General features: G+C 35.0%; 2 protein-coding genes across 2 annotated transcripts; one reads left to right on the forward strand and one right to left on the reverse strand.

The window, feature by feature from the left end:
* The first annotated feature begins 233 nt into the window (after positions 1–233).
* LOC130647637 (NADH dehydrogenase [ubiquinone] flavoprotein 1, mitochondrial-like) lies at positions 234–21,853 on the forward strand. Its single transcript, XM_057453574.1, has 17 exons — positions 234–378; positions 6,599–6,669; positions 9,165–9,185; positions 9,317–9,385; positions 9,960–10,056; positions 10,686–10,921; positions 11,841–11,960; positions 12,583–12,708; positions 13,433–13,498; positions 13,866–13,968; positions 17,708–17,771; positions 19,076–19,166; positions 19,656–19,718; positions 19,973–20,027; positions 20,118–20,158; positions 21,276–21,344; positions 21,712–21,853. The coding sequence occupies exons 1-17, from the start codon at positions 342–344 to the stop codon at positions 21,802–21,804; spliced, it is 1,422 nt and encodes a 473-aa protein (XP_057309557.1). The 5' UTR covers positions 234–341; the 3' UTR covers positions 21,805–21,853.
* On the reverse strand, positions 15,146–16,679 carry LOC130647638 (gastric triacylglycerol lipase-like). Its single transcript, XM_057453575.1, has one exon. It carries the CDS (start codon positions 16,503–16,505, stop codon positions 15,330–15,332), a length of 1,176 nt encoding a protein of 391 aa, XP_057309558.1. The 5' UTR covers positions 16,506–16,679; the 3' UTR covers positions 15,146–15,329.
* Positions 21,854–22,315: the final 462 nt, after the last annotated feature.

The raw sequence follows: 22,315 nt of genomic DNA on the forward strand, positions 1-22,315 counted from the left end.
TGTCGAAACAGCATTACGAAAATTTGAGAATGTCGGACGATTTTGAAAAGCTCAAGTTATCAGCGCGATTACGAAACAAATAACACACTTTATATATTGGTCAACGACAAAGAAAATTTAAATCCTCTTTTCCATCAATTTCATATATTGGATGTCCGGCTTCCGTCCGTAGCAGCTCAGGGGACAAGGGACCCCGGGGATAGCGCCCTCGCATAAGTTTCATAAGTTTCAAGTAAACAATGCATGTAAAATTCTGTGATCGGGACAAGCGAAAAACAAAAGCCGTGTGCAGCATAGTAAAGTAAAGTAAAGTGGTTCTTCGAAATAAAAGGGAACCAACAATGGCTTTCCGAGCCCTGTGCACAAGACAGAGTGAAAGTAAGGGTCTTATACCATGTGATAAAATTGTAGTTGAGTGGCTTTTTACGATGGCCCCTAGCTATGGATCACTTCTCTTCCAATTTAAAAGCACGTCTTTTCTGCTATAATTCAAACAATTCTCATACTTCTCTTCTGTATTTTGGCACTTCTTTTCTGCACTTACCATTTCTCTGCATATTAATTTGAAAATCTGGTCTGTTATTTTACACCTATAGCTAGACCCCTGAATGTTTACATTTTCCGTGGTAAGCCTTTCCAGCTCTAACAACTGCATGGCAGGCAGAGATATGCGGAATCTTGCTGTCTACAGAAACATTTTCGAGGCTTTAAACTATATTATATTAAACTATCAAGTGTAGAATGGATAGCTTCTAATTGACATGTATTCATATAAAGTCGTAATGATACCTTTGTGCAAAGGAACAGACTAAAAACGACCTCACTTCACCTAGCGCCCGCATCTTTTTGTCTGCCACGCCATTGTTAAAGCTAAAAGGACTGAGAAAATATAAACATTAAAAAAGGTTTATAGTCTATATATTTTTTCAGTTTTCTCGAGAATGCGAGTATGCTTTGCTAACATGTTAGCAAAGCATACTCGCATGTTAACATGTGGTCAATTCACCAATAGCTTTATATTGTAGCAGGTACCTGTGCATATAAATAAAATAATGCCCCAGCTTAAAAACAATAGATAAATAAGAACAATAAATCATTTATTAAAAAATTTGAGTTATCAAAATCTAATTTAATCTATATTGTGGACCAGATTTGGCCCTGGGAATTTTTTAATGTTAATGGAAGAGAAGTGTTTTGCACTTTGGAAGAGAACAAAAGAAAAAAATTAGGATGAAACTTTTTCGAAGTGCTTTGACTGAGAAGAGAAGAGGTTTTATTAAAAAGGGAATGGTCATCGTAGTGTCACTGTTTCCACTTGTTATAGCCAACCTAATCAGAAACTCAGCCTAAACTAAGGCTAATGGAAATTACATCACAGTTTCTGGTCATGGGCATATTTAAAACCAGATTTGGGAAAATTTTATTATTTATTATTAGTCGATAAGGCCTATGGAGAAGAGCAGTTGGGAGGGGAACAATGAAAAAAAGAACCACAGCGTTTGAATTAACAGTCCGCGAATCACGAGTCTCAAGTCATTTTTTTTCGCAGATTAAATTTGCCTGCCAAACAAAAAATTCGCAGATCGAAACTCAATTTTTAAAAACGTATTGCACATAATTTTTATTTTGGGTGTTTTAAAGTTTCTTTATTATTACGAAATATCCAACAGGTGAAAAAGTTCACATAAGTACCTATTGTTTAAATGCGCTAACAAAATTTTAAAATTAATTAAATACTGTAATGCTTCGAATAAACGCCCCCTTCTTTTAAACACCCCCCCCCCTCGAATAGACGCCCCTCCTTTTCAGTCATTTTTAAAATAAACACCCCCCTCGAATAGACGCCCCCCTCGAACAGACGTCCCCCTCGAATAAACGCCCCCCTTCTAAGGGCAGTTTATGCGAGGCGATAGTAAAAGTATACTTACTTACTTTTTTCCTAAATCTTAGGTTTAAGATTGGAAATTTAGCTTTTCGCTTGTGAAGTTCATTCTCTAAAACATGGGAATATCTTTTATTTTCTGTTGTGAAGATATATATTATAGGTATCCTTAAAAACTGCAAAAGAGACAAAGTGTAAAAAATTTAATAAACGCCCCCTTTTTTAAACGCCCCCTCGAATAGAAGCCCCTGCAAGATGTCAAAAAATTTAATAAAAGCCCCGGGCGTTTATTTGAAGCATTACAGTAATGGAAAAGAGAAAGAAAGGTTTCATTCATTTTGCAAGTTTTTTTTTATCTTCAAAATAAGTTTCATTTCTGCTCAAAACACGTGGCTGTGAAAATAACTTCCGTGTCACAATTTTAACAAAGGCGAACATGAGAGAATGGCTTCATGGAGTAAAAGTAAATTAAGTAAAGATAACAAGCCAGGCACAAAGCAGTTCTAATATGGGAAAAAGAATTTGATTTTAATTTTAATGGTAAAGACGTAGTTGGACTTTAATGTTTTAAGTAGAAAGGTTTAAAAATATTGCTGATGTCAACCCCCTAAAATACAAAAAAATGTTTTTTAGAAATTTCTATACCCATTGCATTCATCGTATAGATTTTGAAACGCTGATTAACAAAATATATAGGATCATGAACTTTTGAAAAACGGTTACAGAAAATTGGGTTAAAAATATTTTTGATGAAGCCATTAGCCTGTTAATTTCTAAACAGGACCTAGGTTTGAGAAACTTTCCCAATTTGGTCCCAGGCTGTCCCTAGTTACCCACACAGTGAAAAAAGACTGATGTCACTACCCTGCTTCCAATTTAATTGGCCTCAAAGTTTTAAGTGCATTGTAATGACTTCATTAATTTAAATTTAGAATATTGTGTTACATATGCTATTAACGTTATGCTGTAAGGTCAGAAGATTGAACATTTGTGATAAAACTTTTTTCTGTAGACCTGTATTCATCAACCCAATTTAAGTGCATTTTGCAAAGTAGGAACATTCTCCAAACTATGTTCGATAAGATCCTCTGTCAAACACTTTTCCAAGGAAAAATACCCCATAGCTACAGGAAAAAAGGTTTTTGTTAAATAAGGAAATGATGAAAATGACTGGCAAACAGTTTATCGTAAATGAAATAGAATTTCTACACAAATAATGAGTACTTTGGCAATAATGAACTTTTTAACAAGCACTCTCAAACGTGTGGGGGCAGTGGACGACAAAATATGTTGTATTTTCTGTCAGCTTATTGTAATTTATGTGACATCTTTTAGTGTTTTATTGTGTTGTAAATCATTCTAATAGAAATTGTAAAAAATGTGGATTCCTTTTTTTATCAATCATTTGTACCACCTATTTTATTCAGCAAATTTTTGCAAACTGACTTTATATTTCTATATGTTACATTATTTTGAATCTGTAAGTAAGTTACTCTACTCTTACTGACTCTACTCTTTACTGTATAACTAACTCTAACTGCCCTTCTAACTCTAATGTGTATCTCTACTTGCTCTGCATCAAATTTATGATTATTTAAAATTAATTTTGGCCTCTTTTTTGTTTTCCTTTTCCAATCTTGTGGCAATAGTGATGGATATGGAGGAGTTGGCATATTCGTTGCAGAGAAGTGGGTAGAAAAAGTAATAGATGTTATGCGTGTTAATAGTCGTATTATAGTGATAAAGTTTTTGATAGATAATAGGATTGTCACTTTTCTGTCAGTTTATGCTCCACAGTGTGGACTCAGTGAGGAAGATAAAGATAAGTTTTATGATGAGTTAATAGCAGTCACATCAAAGTTTGGAGACACTGAACTTATCATGGTGGGCGGCGACTTTAATGGTCATGTTGGAAAGTCATCTGAAGGTTATAGAGGTGTGCATGGAGGCTATGGATTTGGGAGCAGAAATAAGGAAGGGGAGAGATTGCTTGAGTTTGGAATGGCAACGGACATGGTGGTTTGCAACACATCATTCAGTAAGAGACAGTAGGTTGATAACATATGAGTCAGGTGGTTGTAAGACACAGATAGATTACTTTTTGGTTAGAAAGTCAGACAAGAAAGTGGTGAAGGACGTGAAAGTTATATCGGGGGAAGAGTGTGTTTCCCAGCATAGGTTGCTGGTTTGTGTTATTATCTTGAAGAGTGTTAAAGAAGCCAAGGGAAAGTACAGGCCCAGTCGAAAAGTCTGGAAGCTGAAGGAAGAGATTGTAGCAAGACAATTTAGTGCAAAAGTTCAGCAGTTAGCCTACAATAGTCAATGTGATAGTGACAATGTTGAAAGTACTTGGACTACTTTGAAGAATTGTCTTCTAGAAGCTTCTGATGATACCTGTGGGTGGACGAAAGGACCAGCTAGACATAGACAGACCTGGTGGTGGAATAATGAGGTTGACCAGTGTATAAAGGAAAGGAGGAAACTTTGGAAAGAGTGGAAGTCAGGTGGTAGTAAAAATATTTACTTAGAAGCTAAGCGTCGCGCTCGTACAGCAGTGTATAAGGCAAAATCAGAAGCAGAGAGAAACAGATTTGCAGATGTGTTAAGAAGGGAAGACCAGCGCAATGAGGTATTCAAGATAGCAAAGCAAATGAAGAAGACTAATCAAGATATTGTAGGTGAGAAGTGTATACGTAATGATGAAGGTGTTTTGGCTAGCACAGAGGAGGAGAAAAGGGTAGCTTGGAAGAATCATTATCAGAGGTTGCTTAACACTGAGTTTGATTGGGACGAGGATAATTTGTCTGATGATGATGTCGTAGAAGGGCCAGCTATGCAGATCAAGACAGAATGGGTAGTGGAGGCTATTAGGAAATTGAAGATTGGCAAGACTGCAGGAGTATCAGGTATTGTTGCAGAGATGGTAAAAGCATCTGGATATATTGGAGTTGAGCTTATTACAAGTCTTGCTAACCAGATTATAAAGGATGGTGCTATTCCGAGTGAGTGGCAGTCGAGTGTAATAGTGAATTGTTTCAAGGGCAAGGGTGATGCATTAGAAAGGGGTAACTATAGAGGTTTGAAGTTGGTTGATCAAGTAATGAAAGTTATTGAAAGAGTGATTGATAAGTTACTTAGAGAAAGAATTGATATAGATAAGATGCAATTTGGTCTTGTCCCAGGGCGTGGCACTACAGATGCATTATTTTTACTCAGACAGCTTCAGGAAAAGTATTTAGGAAAAAGAAAGAATCTCTATTTTGCCTTTGTAGATTTAGAGAAAGCTTTTGATAGAGTGCCACGTAAAGTTATTTGGTGGGCTATGAGAAAATTAGGTGTGGATGAGTGGCTAGTTACGATGGTACAGTCTATGTACAGCAATGCTAGAAGTCGTGTCAGGATTAACGATTCACTTAGTGATGAATTTAGTGTAAATGTTGGTGTACATCAGGGTTCTGTACTTAGTCCTTTGTTGTTTATTCTAGTCTTAGAAGCGCTGTCGATGGAGTTCAGAACAGGTTGTCCATGGGAGTTATTGTATGCAGATGATTTAGTTCTCATAGCAGAGTCGATGGAAGAATTAGTTGAAAAGTTTGAGAAGTGGAAGAAAGGACTAGAAGAGAAAGGGCTGAAGGTAAACACAGCAAAGTCTAAAGTCATGATAAGTAGCATTGCAGCCAAGTGTGACCTTGTAGTTGGTAAGTGGCCTTGTGGAGTTTGCAGGAAAGGGGTTGGTAGTAACTCAATTTTTTGTCAGACTTGCAAGCATTGGGTACATAAGAAGTGCAGTAGTATTAGTGGTAGGTTAAGAGCTGACATACAGTTTGTATGCAAGCGTTGCAAAGGTGAGATTATAGAGAATGAAGTATTTCCAGCTTTAATGATGTACAACAGTGGCTCGTTAGAGATAGTTGAGAACTTCTGTTACTTAGGTGATATGTTGGGCAGTGAAGGGTGTGTTGGAAGAAGTGTTACTTGCAGGGTAGGTTCTGCTTGGAAAAAGTTTAGAGAGTTACTTCCTTTATTGACTAGCAGAGTCCTGTCAATTGAGGTAAAAGGTAGGTTGTATGAGGCCTGTGTAAGAAGTGTTATGTTGTACGGTAGTGAGACATGGGCAGTGAAGCAGGAAGATCTTGACCGTTTAGAAAGGAATGATATGAGAATGGTTAGGTGGATGTGTAATGCCAGTCTGAGAGACAGAAAGAGTTCAGATGAGCTAAGAAGCAGGCTAAGTCTCTGTAGAATTAAAGATGTTATCCAGATAAGAAGATTGAATTGGCTGGGGCACTTGGAAAGAATGGAGGAGGATAATTGGGTAAGAAAGTGTAGAGACTTGATAGTTCCTGGGGCAAAGCCCAGAGGCAGACCGAGAAAGACTTGGCAGGAGGTTATAAGGACAGACTTGATACAGAGGAAGTTGAGTTTAGATCTAACACAGTCTAGATCAGATTGGAAGAGGGTCATTAATATACCCCGTCCAACCCATGCTAGCATGGAAAACGGACGTTAAGCCGAGAATGATGATGAATGATGATGATTGGCATACAGTAAAACTAAGTTTTCATGATTATAAACTCCTAAAATTTTACTTTCAGTTGCAGGAGGCTTGCCTATTCCTAGATCTTTTGTTTATTTTATCCTTTTTGTTTATTGTATTTTTGGTCTACTTTTTCTGCAATTTGACAGTTTGTTTATTTTGATTTGTTTTCATTTTAGTAAAGCGTGGATGTGAAAGGCTTGGCGTTGTTGTTTCAAAATGTCTGCAGTCCACTGATACTGCATCACAGGTATTTATTTTAATGCTATAAAGAAATTTATCAAATTTGGGACTTTGCACACTCTGTTTTAGAATTGAAAAATGCAGATTTACATTTCAAAAAGAGTTTGACTTAAATTTCTTTTATTGTCACTAAAAACCTTAAACAAATGTAGGAGACAGTGGATGTGTCATAATTTGTTTGAGTTTTATTAAAATTCTGTAAAGTGCTGATTTTGCACAAGTTAAGTTTTGTCCCTGCCTTTGTGATAAAATGTTGAGTGAGTACAAGGATACCACTAGTGTTATTAATTTCTCAAAGAGCATTTTTTTGACATAAATAAATTACTCACAAATTGGTTGCGTCAAATGATAATACTCTTTCTACGCAATCCCAAATTTGTATGTACCATGGTAAGGAATATCAAAAATGTATTAGCCAGAGAACCCCAAACACTCGCTGTTTTGTTTAAATCTTGTTAATCTTATTAAATGGGTTTGCTTTTACTTGTGGTGGCACTAGTTATTAAATCAGGCCTTTTGTAAATTTTGACATACCATTATTAAATGTCAAATATATGAGGCCAATATTGAGTTTGTCAGTCCTAATAGCCAAAAGTACAGACCTCACAAGCTCCGTCTGTACTTTTGACCTCAGGCTTTGTATTTCATAGTACAACATTAAAACCGGTCAGTATTCGTTTAGAATGGTGTGCAAGAGTTGAGAAAATTTACATGCATTATTTGTGTGAAACGAGTTTGTGTGCAGGAAGTTTGTTGTGCATGAACGTATACATGTTAACTTTTGTTGCATGCATAAAATCTTATTTAGAAGCCCTGTAAATATTGTTGAAAAAAGGCTCCAGATCTGGAAATTTGTTAAATACTTCTTAAATATAGGGAAGAACTAAAAATATTAGAAACATTCTGTAGCCAAGTTATGCAAAATATAGAACTGTTTTAGGGAAAATGTCAGGGTAACGAAACAATTTTTGCTGCCAAATTTCCAAGTCTATAGTAGTGTTTTGATAATGTTGTAGTGAACATTTAAGCTTTTACATGATAGGAATGAAATTTGCCATACACTTAAACATCACGTTTATAAATAAAATAAAATTGTTTTTTTTATGAGGAATTTACAACGGAATAGCATTTTTACCCTTCATAAATAAAATATAATTTGATTTTACCCATCCATCCATCCACGGATCTATGATTTTATTTTGGCTAACAAAATAGCAGAGATTAGTTGTGTTGAATTGCTATTTTTTAGTTACCTGAAAAGCAAACATTATTTCAAAACAGTAGTGAAATGTGAACAGCTAGTGTTTTGAGAGATTAAGGCTACAGCAGCATTTTCCTTTGTGAATTATTTTATGTAAGAAAAAAATTCATGTAAAATTATTAAACATTTGACAATATAATGCAAAACAAATTATGTGAAAACATTGTAGGCTTTGTGTAAGTAACTGTTCTTTTTATTTCTATGAACGTTCAAAATTAGATCCTAATAGTGTCCTTTTAACTTTTGTTGATTAAATTTTTTTTATCCTTGAATTTGAATTTTATTCTTGAACTGGTTCAATCTGCCCTGCAACTGCAAAAAAATTCTGCATGTATTTCTTGCAATAAGAAAACTTTTGTTTCATTTTACCAGAGAAGAACAGATGGTAAAAAGAGTCACTCTGAAAGCTATAAACAAAGCAGAATATCTCAGAAAGTTGCACTTAACCTCTTTGTGTAAAATCATATTCTTCTTACACTGTTGTTCAGTGCTTGATCAAGTTTTTGGTGGATTGTGTCAGTTTTTTATACATATACTTTGAGTATATACGTAAGAAGAAAATATTATTCAACTAAAAACGAAACTGACACAAAATAGCTGACAAATTTATGCCTAGGGTGTTTTTTTAACCATGCTGTTGCACTGAGAACTTTAACCTAACTAGTCTTTTTTTAAAATATAATTTTATTCCTAGCATTTTCTAGTAACCAACGTACATTGAATACTATGTATATATGTGTATAAAACAACCAAAGCAAACACATGCCTAAATTTATGTTTTGTGAAAATTAGGCTATTATATTTTATAAGAGAGGAAAATTAGAAGACCCTATTAAAATAGAATTTATTGTTAATTTTTTTAATTTTATAATTTTCACCACATTATTTAACTAAAGTAAAATATTCAACATCTCTGTAGTAGGTTTGCATAGTCATTTATTAAGAACATTGAAAGTTGTTTTCTTCTACACTTATAACAAGTAGTCTTAAGTTAAACTTAGTGTAACATTTACATGTTAAATATAAATTTTAATGCAAAAATTTTGAGTTTACCCCGAAAATAATTTCATTTAATTAACTCCAAGAAAGAGGTATACAAACATAGATTTATTCTTTTAAGTGTTAATAGGGTATAACCTTTTTTAGTGCTTTAAGAGGAGCGCATATATCAAGGGGAAAATGTTTTTTCAAATCCACTATTTCATATGCAGAAAGTAAAAATTTGTTGTTGTTGTTTTTAGAAAACCTATGGACCATTAAAGGTAGGCCTTTTCCTTTCCATTTTTTTTTTAATGTTTTAATGATGATTAATGATTATTGGTGATGAGATTGTGAAAAATGCATAAAGCTCCCTGAAATAAGATAAAAAAATTTTATATTTTGTATTTTTTAGGATGAAGATCGCATATTTACAAATTTATATGGACGTCATGATTGGAAATTAAAAGGAGCTATGGCACGAGTATGTGAAGTTGTTTATTTTGTATAAAACTTTATATAGTTTACCAATGCACCCACTTATAGTTTACCAATGCACCCACTTAAAACTCAGCCTTTCCAATTTATGTTCACACTTGGAAAGTTTTGCTCAGATTTTTTTGCTCTATGTAACTTTGTGTATGGAAGCAGAATATCGCAAAACCAATGTAAATTGCTGACATAAAACATAGGGTTGCTAAAGTGAAACACAAGGCTTTTGACCAGTAACACAGGGTTGTCGATATGTAACACAGTGTTGTCAATGTGAAACACAGGTTGTTGCCATTAAACACAGGCTTGCCAGTGTAAAGCAGGCAAATGGATGTCATGGAAGCAATTATTTGCTGACATGAAATGATTGAATTATAATGCAAATTCCACTAAAATGTATTCACACCAGATGAAATGAAAGAATTTTTCTTCAACAAGATAATTTAAATATACAGTTCAAGGAAATGTTATAAAGTGTGTCGGATTCAATTAATGGGTTATAAACACAAATAAATTATTGTATTATTTGTACATACTTCTTGTGATTAATGGTGTTACCTTTTCAGGGTGATTGGCATAAAACAAAGGAGATTGTTTTAAAAGGACATGAATGGATTCTTGGAGAAATCAAAACATCGGGACTTCGAGGAAGAGGAGGGGCTGGTGAGATTTTGACTTTTAGATGTGACATAATTTTTTTGTGTTCCACTACTGAAGCACTGATTATTTCATAGGCTATGTTGTTCAGTACTATGGCTTCCGATACAGAGTTCTGACAACACAAAAAAGTAGCAGAATTTTGGCTTTACTCAGAATTTTGAGATACTAGGGCGGGATGCTAGCTTAGTCAAAAATAATGTTTAAAGAGTAATATGTATCAGAACATATATAGGAAAGGTGTAAAACACTTTGTGTTACAATGAAGTACAGAAGAAAATCTTTATAACAAAAAGCTTGCCTGTATTTTAAGCTCTTTCTTCTGCATTCACTGTGACAGTAACACTGTTATAACAACTGACACGAGGCTATCATTGCTTTTACTTGACATGCTAACTGATTTACCTAAGTTTCTGACTCTAGTTAGTGCGTCAATACTGCCTTACAAATGAGTTAATATACAAATCGAGTCTGCAAAATATTGTTAAAGATAGTACTAAAATAGCAATATCTAACAAATAAAATGTGCAGTGTTTTTTTAAAAAATAAATTGTCAGTCACAGTTGTCTTGTTTAAAACTTTGTCTTGTAAAAGGTAAAGTTCTTCACATATTCTTCATTCCATTTCTTCTACAGGATTCCCAACTGGTCTCAAATGGAGTTTTATGGACAAACCTTCCGATGGTAGACCAAAATATTTAGTTGTGAATGCTGACGAAGGAGAACCTGGGACTTGCAAAGATCGTGAAATAATGAGGCACGATCCACATAAACTCGTGGAGGGATGTCTAGTGGCAGGCAGGGCTATGGGTGCAAGAGCAGCATATATATACATCCGTGGAGAGTTTTACAATGAAGCTTCCAACATGCAGGTACTGATGGTTCTTTGTGGTCGGTTAAAAATTGGTCAAACTGTCTGTTAATCTATGAAAATTTTTTCACAGGATACACACCATAACTTGATATGAATATTTATGACCACATTTATGTACATATATATTTACACAAGACAGATAATTTCAAAGTTGTGCGCCAATGCAAGTGATTAAACTTAGGTTCTCATTTGGTAAATTCATACTCTCGAAATATGCTAACGTCAGCAAAACCATTTTACCCGAATTTCAGAACTTGTGAGCTCCACCGTGGATCATTTTGGTGTGCTATAGAATGCCACTGGTAAATTTTGAACGTTGTTATTTTAGCCTGGGCATGTGTAAAGTTAGCGATTTACAGGATGCAAAATACCATTTGACGCTTTGGTCCATATTTGTAAAATGACGAAAAAATTGCCTTTCTTTTAATAACGACCAAGATTGCAGCTTAATTTGATTTTTTTGATTTCCTCTTTGAACTCATGTGGCACTATAAGTTCACAAGGATGAAATATATTACAGACAATTAGGGTGTGTGGGACCTCGGACTATAATTAGCATATACAGATAAACCATACACAGAAAAAAAAAATAAGATAAAAGGGAAGTTTACTTTATAATAATCTGGAACACAGTTGCAATTTAGCCTGAATTAAAAATAGTCTATAACCAAATCAAAATAACATAAGATGTCTTTTTTTTAATCTTACTTTCTTTTTTTTTTGGAGTGTTTCAATATTATTATAAGTGGATGACTCAACCATTACTTCCAGTTTTATTATTTTGGGAGTGGCTGGAATATCCCACAATTCATCTCAAAACCACCAAAGTAAACTTCAAACATATTTTTATTGGCCGTTTTTGTTTATTTGTTTTATATGTTTATCCATATTTCTTTTATAAGCTGTGATTCGTTTAGGTTGCTATCAATGAAGCCTATAAGGCTGGATTGATTGGTAAAAATGCGTGTGGTACTGGCTACGATTTTGATGTGTTTATGCATCGTGGTGCTGGTGCGTACATCTGTGGGGAAGAAACAGTAAGTTGTCAACTATTTGAAACAAGATTTTATCGTTATGTTAGATAATTGAATCTGAAACACAGTGTTTCAGATTCAATTATCTAACAAACACGAGTTTGTTATTGCATGATATTTCAATTTTTTCCTGGTCTTATATAAGGTCCATTGCCAATTATTCCTTTTCACATGTGTACACACACAACAGATTAAATTAGCCTCAGGAACACGCAAACATGTGCATTGTACAAAAAGAATATTTTTGTTAGGTAAATAAAAGTCGAAGGAACATTGCTTTATAACATTGAAAATTTTTTTAGAACACATATTTTTTATCATCCATATCTTTTGTTACTTTACAAAACAGCCATGTTGGCGTATATTTGTCCTCCATTGTGACAATTACATGAATTTGTAAAGTTTGATAAGTGTAATACGAAGACGACCTGAAAACTCCGCTGGCGATTACAGCAAATCACGATTTTATTGCAATCACATAAGAAAAATTCTTCTTGTCTCTGATGTTTAACCAACCTCTCAACAAACACTCGAATAAATAGAATTGAATTCCACAATAGAATTTCCTTATTAATAGCACATCACTTTTGTACGTTTTGCCTCTATGATCCTATTTCTTTGCTAGGCTTTGATTGAGAGTTTGGAAGGTAAGCAAGGTAAGCCTCGTCTAAAACCTCCATTTCCTGCTGACGTTGGTGTATTTGGCTGTCCAACAACTGTGGCGAACGTAGAAACAGTAGCAGTTGCTCCGGTAAGCTCTCTTGTTTTTTATTTCCAAACGCAGTTAAGCGTAGCAGCTCTAACTACAAATCCTTGGAAGTCAGGAAAAAAACGTTGTTTGTAGCAGTTTTTATTATTAGCGAAACTTGGGACCTTTACTAAGTTGGTCTGAATAACTTTAAAAGGTGTTTGCTGGAATTTGAAAACCTTGAAATCAGACTAAGTGACTTTAAAAACTTTGAAGTATGGATATTTCTAAAAAAACATTATGGCGTAGTAAGATGTGGTGATTGAACTTTTCCACATGCACTGTTATATTACGTTGTGTACCTGATTATTTTTCTGGTGTTTGTGTACTTCCAAAGTATAGCCTCTACAGCTAGCAGATCTATAGTGCACCATAATGTTTATAGGTTTTGTTCTGAGAAATAAAGTAAGCCGACTATAAACAAACATACGCTTTGATTGTTACTTTTTTTAATACTCATTCTTTACTGCGTAATGTAGACTCTGTTACTTACCAAGTCCTGAAGGCGGTGTTGTTAGTTTTAAGCCGTCAACTATCTATTGTTTTACACTTTATTGCTACGCAACAGAGCAAAGTAGATATATATTTTTATGATGGTTTTACACGGAGAAGCTAACAGTTGAAAGTCCATGCAGCTAACCATGCGTTCATAACTTTTGATTTCTCACAACTTGTGTGGCTTTCTTGTAGCATTGTGTTGTTACTGAATGTCAACTAAATTTTCTAGGAGATATGTCGTCGTGGTGGCAGTTGGTTTGCTGGTATGGGAAGAGAAAGAAATTCTGGTCAAAAGGTATGTATGATGTTGCTATCTATATATTGGTAATTCGTTATGTTATTATGCTGTACTGCTCGCACCTTGTTGTGTTAATATTTTAAATACTTATTTAATCAATCAAAAAATAACAAAATGAACAAAACTTTCCAACAGAGCTTAGTACAGGAGTTAATGTTATTATCTTTAATAATTAACTTTTCTGTCAACCGGCCGGATATTCTTGTAAAAGATGAGCTGATAACGGAATGCTTATAATTGATGCTTGAAGCAGCAGTTGGCGAAGGTAGTTTTGGCGGCTAATGCTTGCCTGTAAAACGTATATTTAAAAGCGAAAATAAAATGACATTTCTGTGCTTAAGTTTTCGATTCTGTTCTTATCTAGTTGTTTAATATATCTGGCCACGTGAATCAACCTACCACGGTAGAAGAAGAAATGTCTATTCCACTAAAAGAGTTAATTGAAAGACACGCAGGAGGAGTGATCGGTAAGCTCTCTTCCTCTTTAGTGCTTTTTTATTACATTTTTTGCAAGAGTGTCCTTCCTGTCATCACGCAAGCATTTTCTAAATTTCTGATACAACATGCGGTCTAAGCAAAAATATATTTCCCTCTCAAGTGCTAGCTCGTAATGAGCGGTAAGTCAAAAATACGGTTAATATTTGACAGTAAAACGTGACTGGCAAAAAATACTTTGGAGAGTATTTCACTTATGTGATTAAGCGTGTCAAGAAATGATTGATTGACAGCTACTTCGTGTCTTGTCAATTTCTTCAAGACTGCAAAACCACGTTCTTGTTTGATAGATGTAAAACATCGTACGATGAATTATCTCAAGTTTCATTTTCTATCTGTTTAATGTCTCGTAAATCTCTTATTGCTTTTAATAACCTGTTTATTTATCCAACTCTTCATTTTTTTCATTTTTAATCTTTAAGTTTATCTCAGTGATGGAAATATTTAATTTGGTGATATGACAAACGCCATTGTTATTGGATAGTATGTTTCATCGAAACTATGATTTTAAATCACGCACGCCCTAACACGAGACAGATTTTAAGAGAGGAATTATCAAACCCTTAGACGGCGAAAGTCTTTTAAAAAAAAAATAAAAAAAATTATAGGATTTTTGTACAATTTTTGTTACTGAACACCATACCTGCCATTGGCCGCTTTAACATTGATGGAGTTGGACTTTGCCGGAAAGGAAATTTAATTATATTTCATATGAGACTACATCTTCATATCTCAAAGTTAAGTGATCACGAGTTATGGCTCATAGATTGTATGTCTGTATTTTGGCCTGCGTAAAAGTCGCAGTTGTGCGCAGTTGCAGCACTCTAATTTTGCCAAAGACGCACGCGCTAACAAAAGAGCTTTTTAGCGGAAAATACTGTCCAATGAAAACAATGATAATGGTTAAAACAAGAGTATCTGTGTATCTGATCCCCTTACCAAGAAAAATGACGCCCTGCCTTGATTCTCTTCACTTTGGCGGAAAAAAAACTTAAAAACCCACAGACTGGCAAATACGGTCACCAATATTTTTGCCTGCCGCTGTTGTTATTCCCACTGTATATTCTCCTAACCATTCTACCCGGGCGTTAAAAACGATATGAATTTTTGTGATATGTTTCTTATTGCGTAAATGAAAGATGATACGAATCAAATAAAATCAACTTGTTATTAGATTGAAGAATGTTTGTTTATATTCGGCAAGAGAATGTTTATTTGATAACTCGAAAAACTTTACACAAAAATGTCATGCTATAGCGAGTTAAACAATGTTGTTAATTTCAGTGTAAACAACGTTTCGTTTTTATTATATGACGCTTGTTCGATTTCACAATTAATGGTTCGATTGCTCCATTTTTCGCGCCATTTTAATGATGGTTTTGTACACTTTGTTTCTAGCGCTCATTCCCCATATAAAGTCCAAGTGATTGTATCCGTTTACTTGTTCCGCGTAAACTACGTTGGGAAGTTGCTTTGACAACCATTTGACGTCTTTCGGATCAGCCAACCAATCTTTCGAACCAGATATTAAAACGACCTTATTGGTTACTTTGTTGAGTTTGTAAGCACGTGGTTTTAACGCGCCGTATTTTCGAATGTTTCCGAAGTAACCATAGTCGTATTGTTGGAACTTCTTCTCTTGGATGAGCTGGCAAAAATGGAGCATGTTTTTTACCGATGTTCCAGCCGGTGTGTGCGACAAATAAACCGGCGTACGAGTTTTATTTAAGTTCGTGCGGTCATAACCAGCTAGCAAGAATAGGACGTTGTCACACATACGTTCGCTGATTGGACAAGCTTTCTCGGCGAAAAACTTCATCCACGTTGCTGAGGGCATAAAATCTTTAATCCCGAGCAGTTTAAACATGTAACTGAAGCCGGACTCAAAATAGGACAGGTACTTGATAGGGCTCTCCGTGTGGCTTAACCGCGCCACAGGTGCAAGAGCAAACACTACTTTGATCTTCTTTCGTAGCTCAGCATTTTCGCTCAACCCTGCAAAAGCCATCATGGTACCCTGAGAGTGGCCAACATAATACAAGCTTTTCTTGCCTGTTTCCTTTAAAACAAAATCGATCATAGTTGGCAGGTCTTGCTTGGCCATTTCATCAAACGTGAAATCCCAGAATGCAGTGCTGTCAACAGAGTATGTAACGTGTTTCTTTGAATAAGTATTACCCCTTACGTTGCCCAGCCAAACATCAAAACCTGCATCAGCAAGCATAAAAGCCAGACTCTGCCTTGGTAGGTTTGTCACCCAGTTTGAACTGGAACAAAGCAATCCGTGCTGTAGAAAAACGACTGGTCTTGGTTTTTTACTCATGTAGTGCGGTATACCATGTGGGATTCTGTGCAGAGTTAGAAAGTAACCATCGTTGGTAAGCGTGGTGTAGGTGTTAACAGGGTAACCCCAATATTTAATCAATGCAGGTACATCTAGTTTCTCCTCTGGTAGTTGTTCACTGTTTACCACTGTAGTAAAAATAATCGCTAGTGCTATATACAGCATCTTTCTTGTGCAGTAAGTACCAGGGTGTGTGAAGCTTTTCGTAGGATATGTCACTCTTCTCGGCGTTGTTTATAAGCTGTTCTTTCCTCACGTGGTCGTTCTCAGTTTACGATGTGGTTTATTTCTCCCTCACCTTCGTCCTCGTGTCACGTTGTTATAAAAAAGAATTTCAAGCGTTCACATTTCTTATGAAAAGCTTTGCTATCTCGCGATGACATCACTAAAACAAACTCGTTTGCTGCACTGTGATTGGTCAAAAACTGATTTTAAACACACAGTAAGCGGTATTTTTTCATTCTTTTTTGTTGAATTGTATAATAAACAAAAATGAAATTGATGTTTTTATAATAGCAATATTGTTTTAGCAAAACCGCCGTGTAGTTGCTAGGAAGAGATGGGTGGATTTTTGTAGAGACAATTCGCCGTGTTTGCGAAAAATATCGGGGCACCCTCCACCGCAGCGTTTACGTGAGGTGTCTTGTTACAGAGAAGCTAAACATAGTAGACATTTTTATTTTTGTATGCACATGACATTTTTTGCAAACATGTAAATGTCCGTGTTTGCTTTCTAGAATTTCGTAAATGACCGATTAAATGGTCTAATATAAATAACAGGTTATTCGACCAAGGTGTTTGCCCTCACCTCTGGCTTTAAGCTGTCCAGAGAAAATGCTGGAAAACAATGTTTTGCAGCCATTTTTCCTCCGATGATCGTTTCGGTCGACTTTAGGGAGGTCTCGTGTAACTGATACACATAATCTCGTATTTTATAATTAAAGTTGTTTATTTCGTCACGCGCGTCGAATCCGATTTCCACGATTTTTTTAGGTTTTAGTTTGTCTTGATTGTTTGTTTAGCTAAGAAACTGCATATACAAAAACAGTTGAATGAGTGAGTTTATTAAGTAATAGATAGTCTATATTAATAATAGACGTTGTCTGTCTCTGCCCAATTTATAGTCTTGCTACGGACGCGCTAATTAACAAATGCGACACATTTTATAGACTTTGCTGTGGCGGCCAATGTCCTTGGATTTTGTGGAAAGAGAAAACTTATGGAAATAGATACTGCATTTACTGAAAATTTAAGTTTTAAAATACCGTTTCCAATAAATCGATTAAGAAATGTGTTTTTTGAGTGACAAGAAGTATGGTTAAACGCACAATGACTCTAACGAATAATATACGACCTTTTTCGTTTAGGTGGGTGGGATAACTTGTTGGCAATTATACCAGGTGGTTCATCTACTCCACTTATACCAATAGAGTAAGTTGTTGTTGTATTTATTTATTTATTTATTTATTTATTTTTGCACCATATGCACGGGTATAAGCTTAATACCAAATAGAGGCTGAGTAAACCAAATATAGGTTGACAGTACTAAAGAGAGGCTGGCAGTACTAAAGAGAGGCTGACAGTATCAACTTGAGGCTAGGAGCATTAACTAAAGGCTAGCGGGATCGAATAGAGACTAACAGTATCAACTTGAGGCTAGGAGCATTAACAAAAGGCTAGCGGGATCGAATAGAGGCTGACAGTATCAACTTGAGGCTAGGAGCATTAACTAAAGGCTAGCGGGATCGAATAGAGGCTGACAGTATCAACTTGAGGCTAGGAGCATTAACTAAAGGCTAGCGGGATCGAATAGAGGCTGACAGTATCAACTTGAGGCTAGGAGCATTAACTAAAGGCTAGCGGGATCGAATAGAGGCTAACAGTATCAACTTGAGGCTAGGAGCATTAACTAAAGGCTAGCGGATCGAATAGAGGCTGACAGTATCAACTTGAGGCTAGGAGCATTAACTAAAGGCTAGCGGGATCGAATAGAGGCTGACAGTATCAACTTGAGGCTAGGAGCATTAACTAAAGGCTAGCGGGATCGAATAGAGGCTGACAGTATCAACTTGAGGCTAGGAGCATTAACTAAAGGCTAGCGGGATCGAATAGAGGCTGACAGTATCAACTTGAGGCTAGGAGCATTAACTAAAGGCTAGCGCGATCGAATAGAGGCTGACAGTATCAACTAGAGGTTAGTACCAAAAAATAGACTGTTAGTATCGAAAAGAGACTGACAGTACTAACTGGAGGCTAGCATCAACTAGAGGCTAGCAGAATCAAATAGAGGCTGACAGTACCAACTAAAGGTTTGCAGGTAGTATTTCCCAATACGAGAAAAAAAATGAAAAATTTCGTTAACTTTGCTATTGTTTTTTGTTTTCACGTTCAAAGAAGATTGTTGTTGTATTTTTATACAGGATTACCAATTTAGTTGAAAATTGGTTTAAACTCAGATAAAATAAGTAGTTCTCTTGTATAAGAAAAAAGTAGTAGGCTGGTTTTGTTTATTAACAAAAGTTTTTGATTTTGAGTCACATCAGTGTCTTTGACGGAAATTTTTGTTAACTCTTTAAAATAAAAGTTCCCAAATGGGGCCATTAAAAAGTCCATTAGTAAATTTCTGTCTAACGCTGTAAGATTATACATATTGTTTTTACCTTACTGTCTCAGCTTGATTAAATATCCACTTTGCTAACCACTGCCCATTGACTATAATTCCGTCCTTTTTTTAGTGTTTGCAGTGACGTCATGATGGATTTTGACGATTTGATTCGCGCTCAAACTGGTCTAGGAACAGCCGCCATTATTGTTATGAACAAACAGGTAATCGAGACGTAGTCTTTTTTATCCCAGACTGTTTTGCAATATGCTGCCCAAGTGTTATTTATACTAACCTATTGTTTGTTTAAGATTAAATGGGGAAGTGACCACTGACAAAAAATTATTTAAATATGCAAATTGATTTTTAAAATTTAAAAAATACCATCTGTCATCTGTCATTTATCTATTCATTCATTCATTCATTCATTCATTCATTCATTCATTCATTCATTCATTCATTCATCCATTCATTCATTCATTCATTCATTCATTCATCCATCCATCCATTCATTCATTCATTCATTCATTCATTCATTCATCTATTTATTTATTTATTTATTCATCACCTCATTCATTTTTGAAGTTCACTAAGCCGTTAGGTTTAATTTATCCCTATCTGCTTTTCCCGCCTAATTATCCAACTTCATCGACACTTGCTTCTGTTTCTTCCCATGCACTGCATGCTGGTAATTAATTATCACTTTTTTATAGTCCGATTTAGTACGATGCATTGCACGACTTATTGAATTTTACAAGCACGAAAGTTGCGGTCAGGTATGTACAAACAGATCCTTACCTTATCTTTGTTGCATTTCAAACACACCTTCGTTTAACCATCGAGGCAAAAAATCCATAGAACCTAGCCCCCTCTATTTCATACTCCAGCTTTTCAGCCTGTGTTGTTTTATTCAACTTCTTCAAGATACTTAATAGTTTTTAGTACCAATTAATAATTAATTCATTGTTGAGATTTTGGACTTCCTGGTCATTATATATGACCTGCACATGCGCGTTTTCTGTCTTTTTAGTGTACGCCATGTCGTGAGGGCGTTGGATGGATGAACAAAATTATGGCAAGGTTTGGTAAGTGGCGTATGGCGTTGTTTTTAAATTTGTTTATATTTGTTTTGTTTGTTTGTTGTTTGTTTGTTTATTTTCGATTGTTTATCATAGTCGAAGGAAAAGCTAAACCTGGAGAGATTGATATGCTATGGGTAGGTTATTTTATTACAGTAGAAAATATTTTTTTGATGACGTGTTGCAAAACTGGTATCAGTAAAATATACGTACGCCATACAGTTTGAAGGGGAAATGTTATTTTCGCAATAAAGAACTTACTTCAGTGAAAAACATATTCGCAGAAAAAAATTTTTGAAAACTTATTTCTGCGATGAGATGGTTTTTTTTATGGAGAATGTAGTGCTTACTTTTGTGATTGGAATTTCTTGTAAAAAAAAAAATTAAAATTTTATAAATTTTTCTTTTTTATTGATAAGGATAAAAAGATCGTGGGCATCAACGAACACAATGTCCGCAAGAATTTCCTGTATTATTTCGGTTCCATACACGCTCTTTGAATACTAAAATTCTAATCATGCTGGTGATTATTTCTATTTCTCTCTTGATCTTAGCAATAGACCCATTGTTTTCAACCTAAAATCGCAACCTAATATTCTTATACAGCATATTCTTATAAAAAAAACGTGTAGTTCTTAAAAATTTCATGAAACTTATTTTTGCGATTGGTAAACATATCCTCACTTTTGAGAAATTTTTTTTTGCGATTTGCACCATTTCGCGAATAGCGTTTAAAAGCGTAAAAATAATTTCCGCAAAAATTTCTCTCCTTAAGGTACTATGCTCCGAAATTATTGGATTTTTTTGGGTTTCTAAGCTCATTGCATTTAATTTCGCGTCTGTCCAGAACTTAATATTAAATCATTGCATTTATCTGAAACAATTTAAAATACAAAACATGTTGCGGATGTGTTTGCGGATTAAGTCATAAATCACTATCAACTAAAACATTTTATGGCCATTGTACTGCTTCGTCTACGCTTTTACTTCTTATGTTGCGAATTCATATTCTTTTTTTTTTCTGTAACGAGTGTTTTTGTAACCTTCCAGTAGGCATTAGTTAAAGTTTGGGTCAAATTTTTGTTGCCTTTGGCAGAGGAATTAATTCAAGAAAATATTCTCGAGTCGATTTTTATTTCTCTTTACGAGTGTTCATCCTTCCCTCACTTGTTGTTTCGTGGTGAATTTTGTTTATGTTACAGCCAACGTGGTTGCACTCACTTAAAATGCTTACATGACATTTTCTATTTTTAGGAGGTCAGTAAACAAATTGAAGGACATACAATTTGTGCCCTGGGTGATGGCGCTGCCTGGCCTGTCCAGGTACGGTTAATTTTTCGAAATTTCGTGTTTTTGCAACGTTTACTATTACTGTTTGTGCTATGTTTTTGTTTGTTTGTTACCTTTCTGGTGACTAAATCAGTTCCAATTTGTGTGTATATCCCCGTTTAAATTAGCCCCAAAAATTTTTTAAATTTTTTACGGTCATTGCCAACTTTAAATTTGTGACTTTGTGATATCTGTTGATTTCGTGCGTCTCAACAATTGCACGGCATCCGACATTTCGTAAATATGGCGTCTTAAATAACTCCACAAGATTTACAAGTATCTCATCCACTTTCCTCTGAGTTTATTTTTAAGCGTAACGAATCGAAAATATTTTTGTAACGCAGTGAATTTCATTCCGTAGGGATTGATTCGTCATTTCCGCCCCATGTTGGAGGAAAGAATGGAAAAACACCAAGAAGAATTCGATCGTAAAATGGCGGCTACAGCTGTGTAGATACAATATTTTTATTGCGCTTTGTGTAAATATTCAAATAGATAATGTGGTTAATGTGTTTTCAATTTGTTTATTTATGCTGACGCAGCATGCTTCTCTTATTGGGTTCTGTCGTTTCATAAGTGCATGGTGCTTAATCTAAAGTCGAATCGTGCTAGTTCGGTGTATGGGAAGCAAAGGGCCGTTGTATAGAAGTATTTAAGTAGATGTGATATAGTGGCGCGATGGATTATTTTATGTGGTGTAGAAGGCGCAATGCTTATAACATTGGTTCTATGGGCTAAAGTACTTTGTAATTATATGGAAACGCAGAAATACTTAAGGGTTGTCGGTCAACTAGGAGGAATCAGAAACATTAAAATTGAACGGATTTTTTTTTCAGTTAATCGTAATAATTTTAACTGGAAACTCCTTTAATCTATAAATCTTTACAGTATATAAAATACAAAGAAAAGCTTTTTGTAAAAATTATATACATCAGTCTCTATGTATAATTTTTACATAGAGACTT

This window comes from Hydractinia symbiolongicarpus, chromosome 6 (genome assembly GCF_029227915.1).
Source record: "Hydractinia symbiolongicarpus strain clone_291-10 chromosome 6, HSymV2.1, whole genome shotgun sequence".
Classification (NCBI taxonomy): Eukaryota; Metazoa; Cnidaria; class Hydrozoa; order Anthoathecata; family Hydractiniidae; genus Hydractinia; species Hydractinia symbiolongicarpus.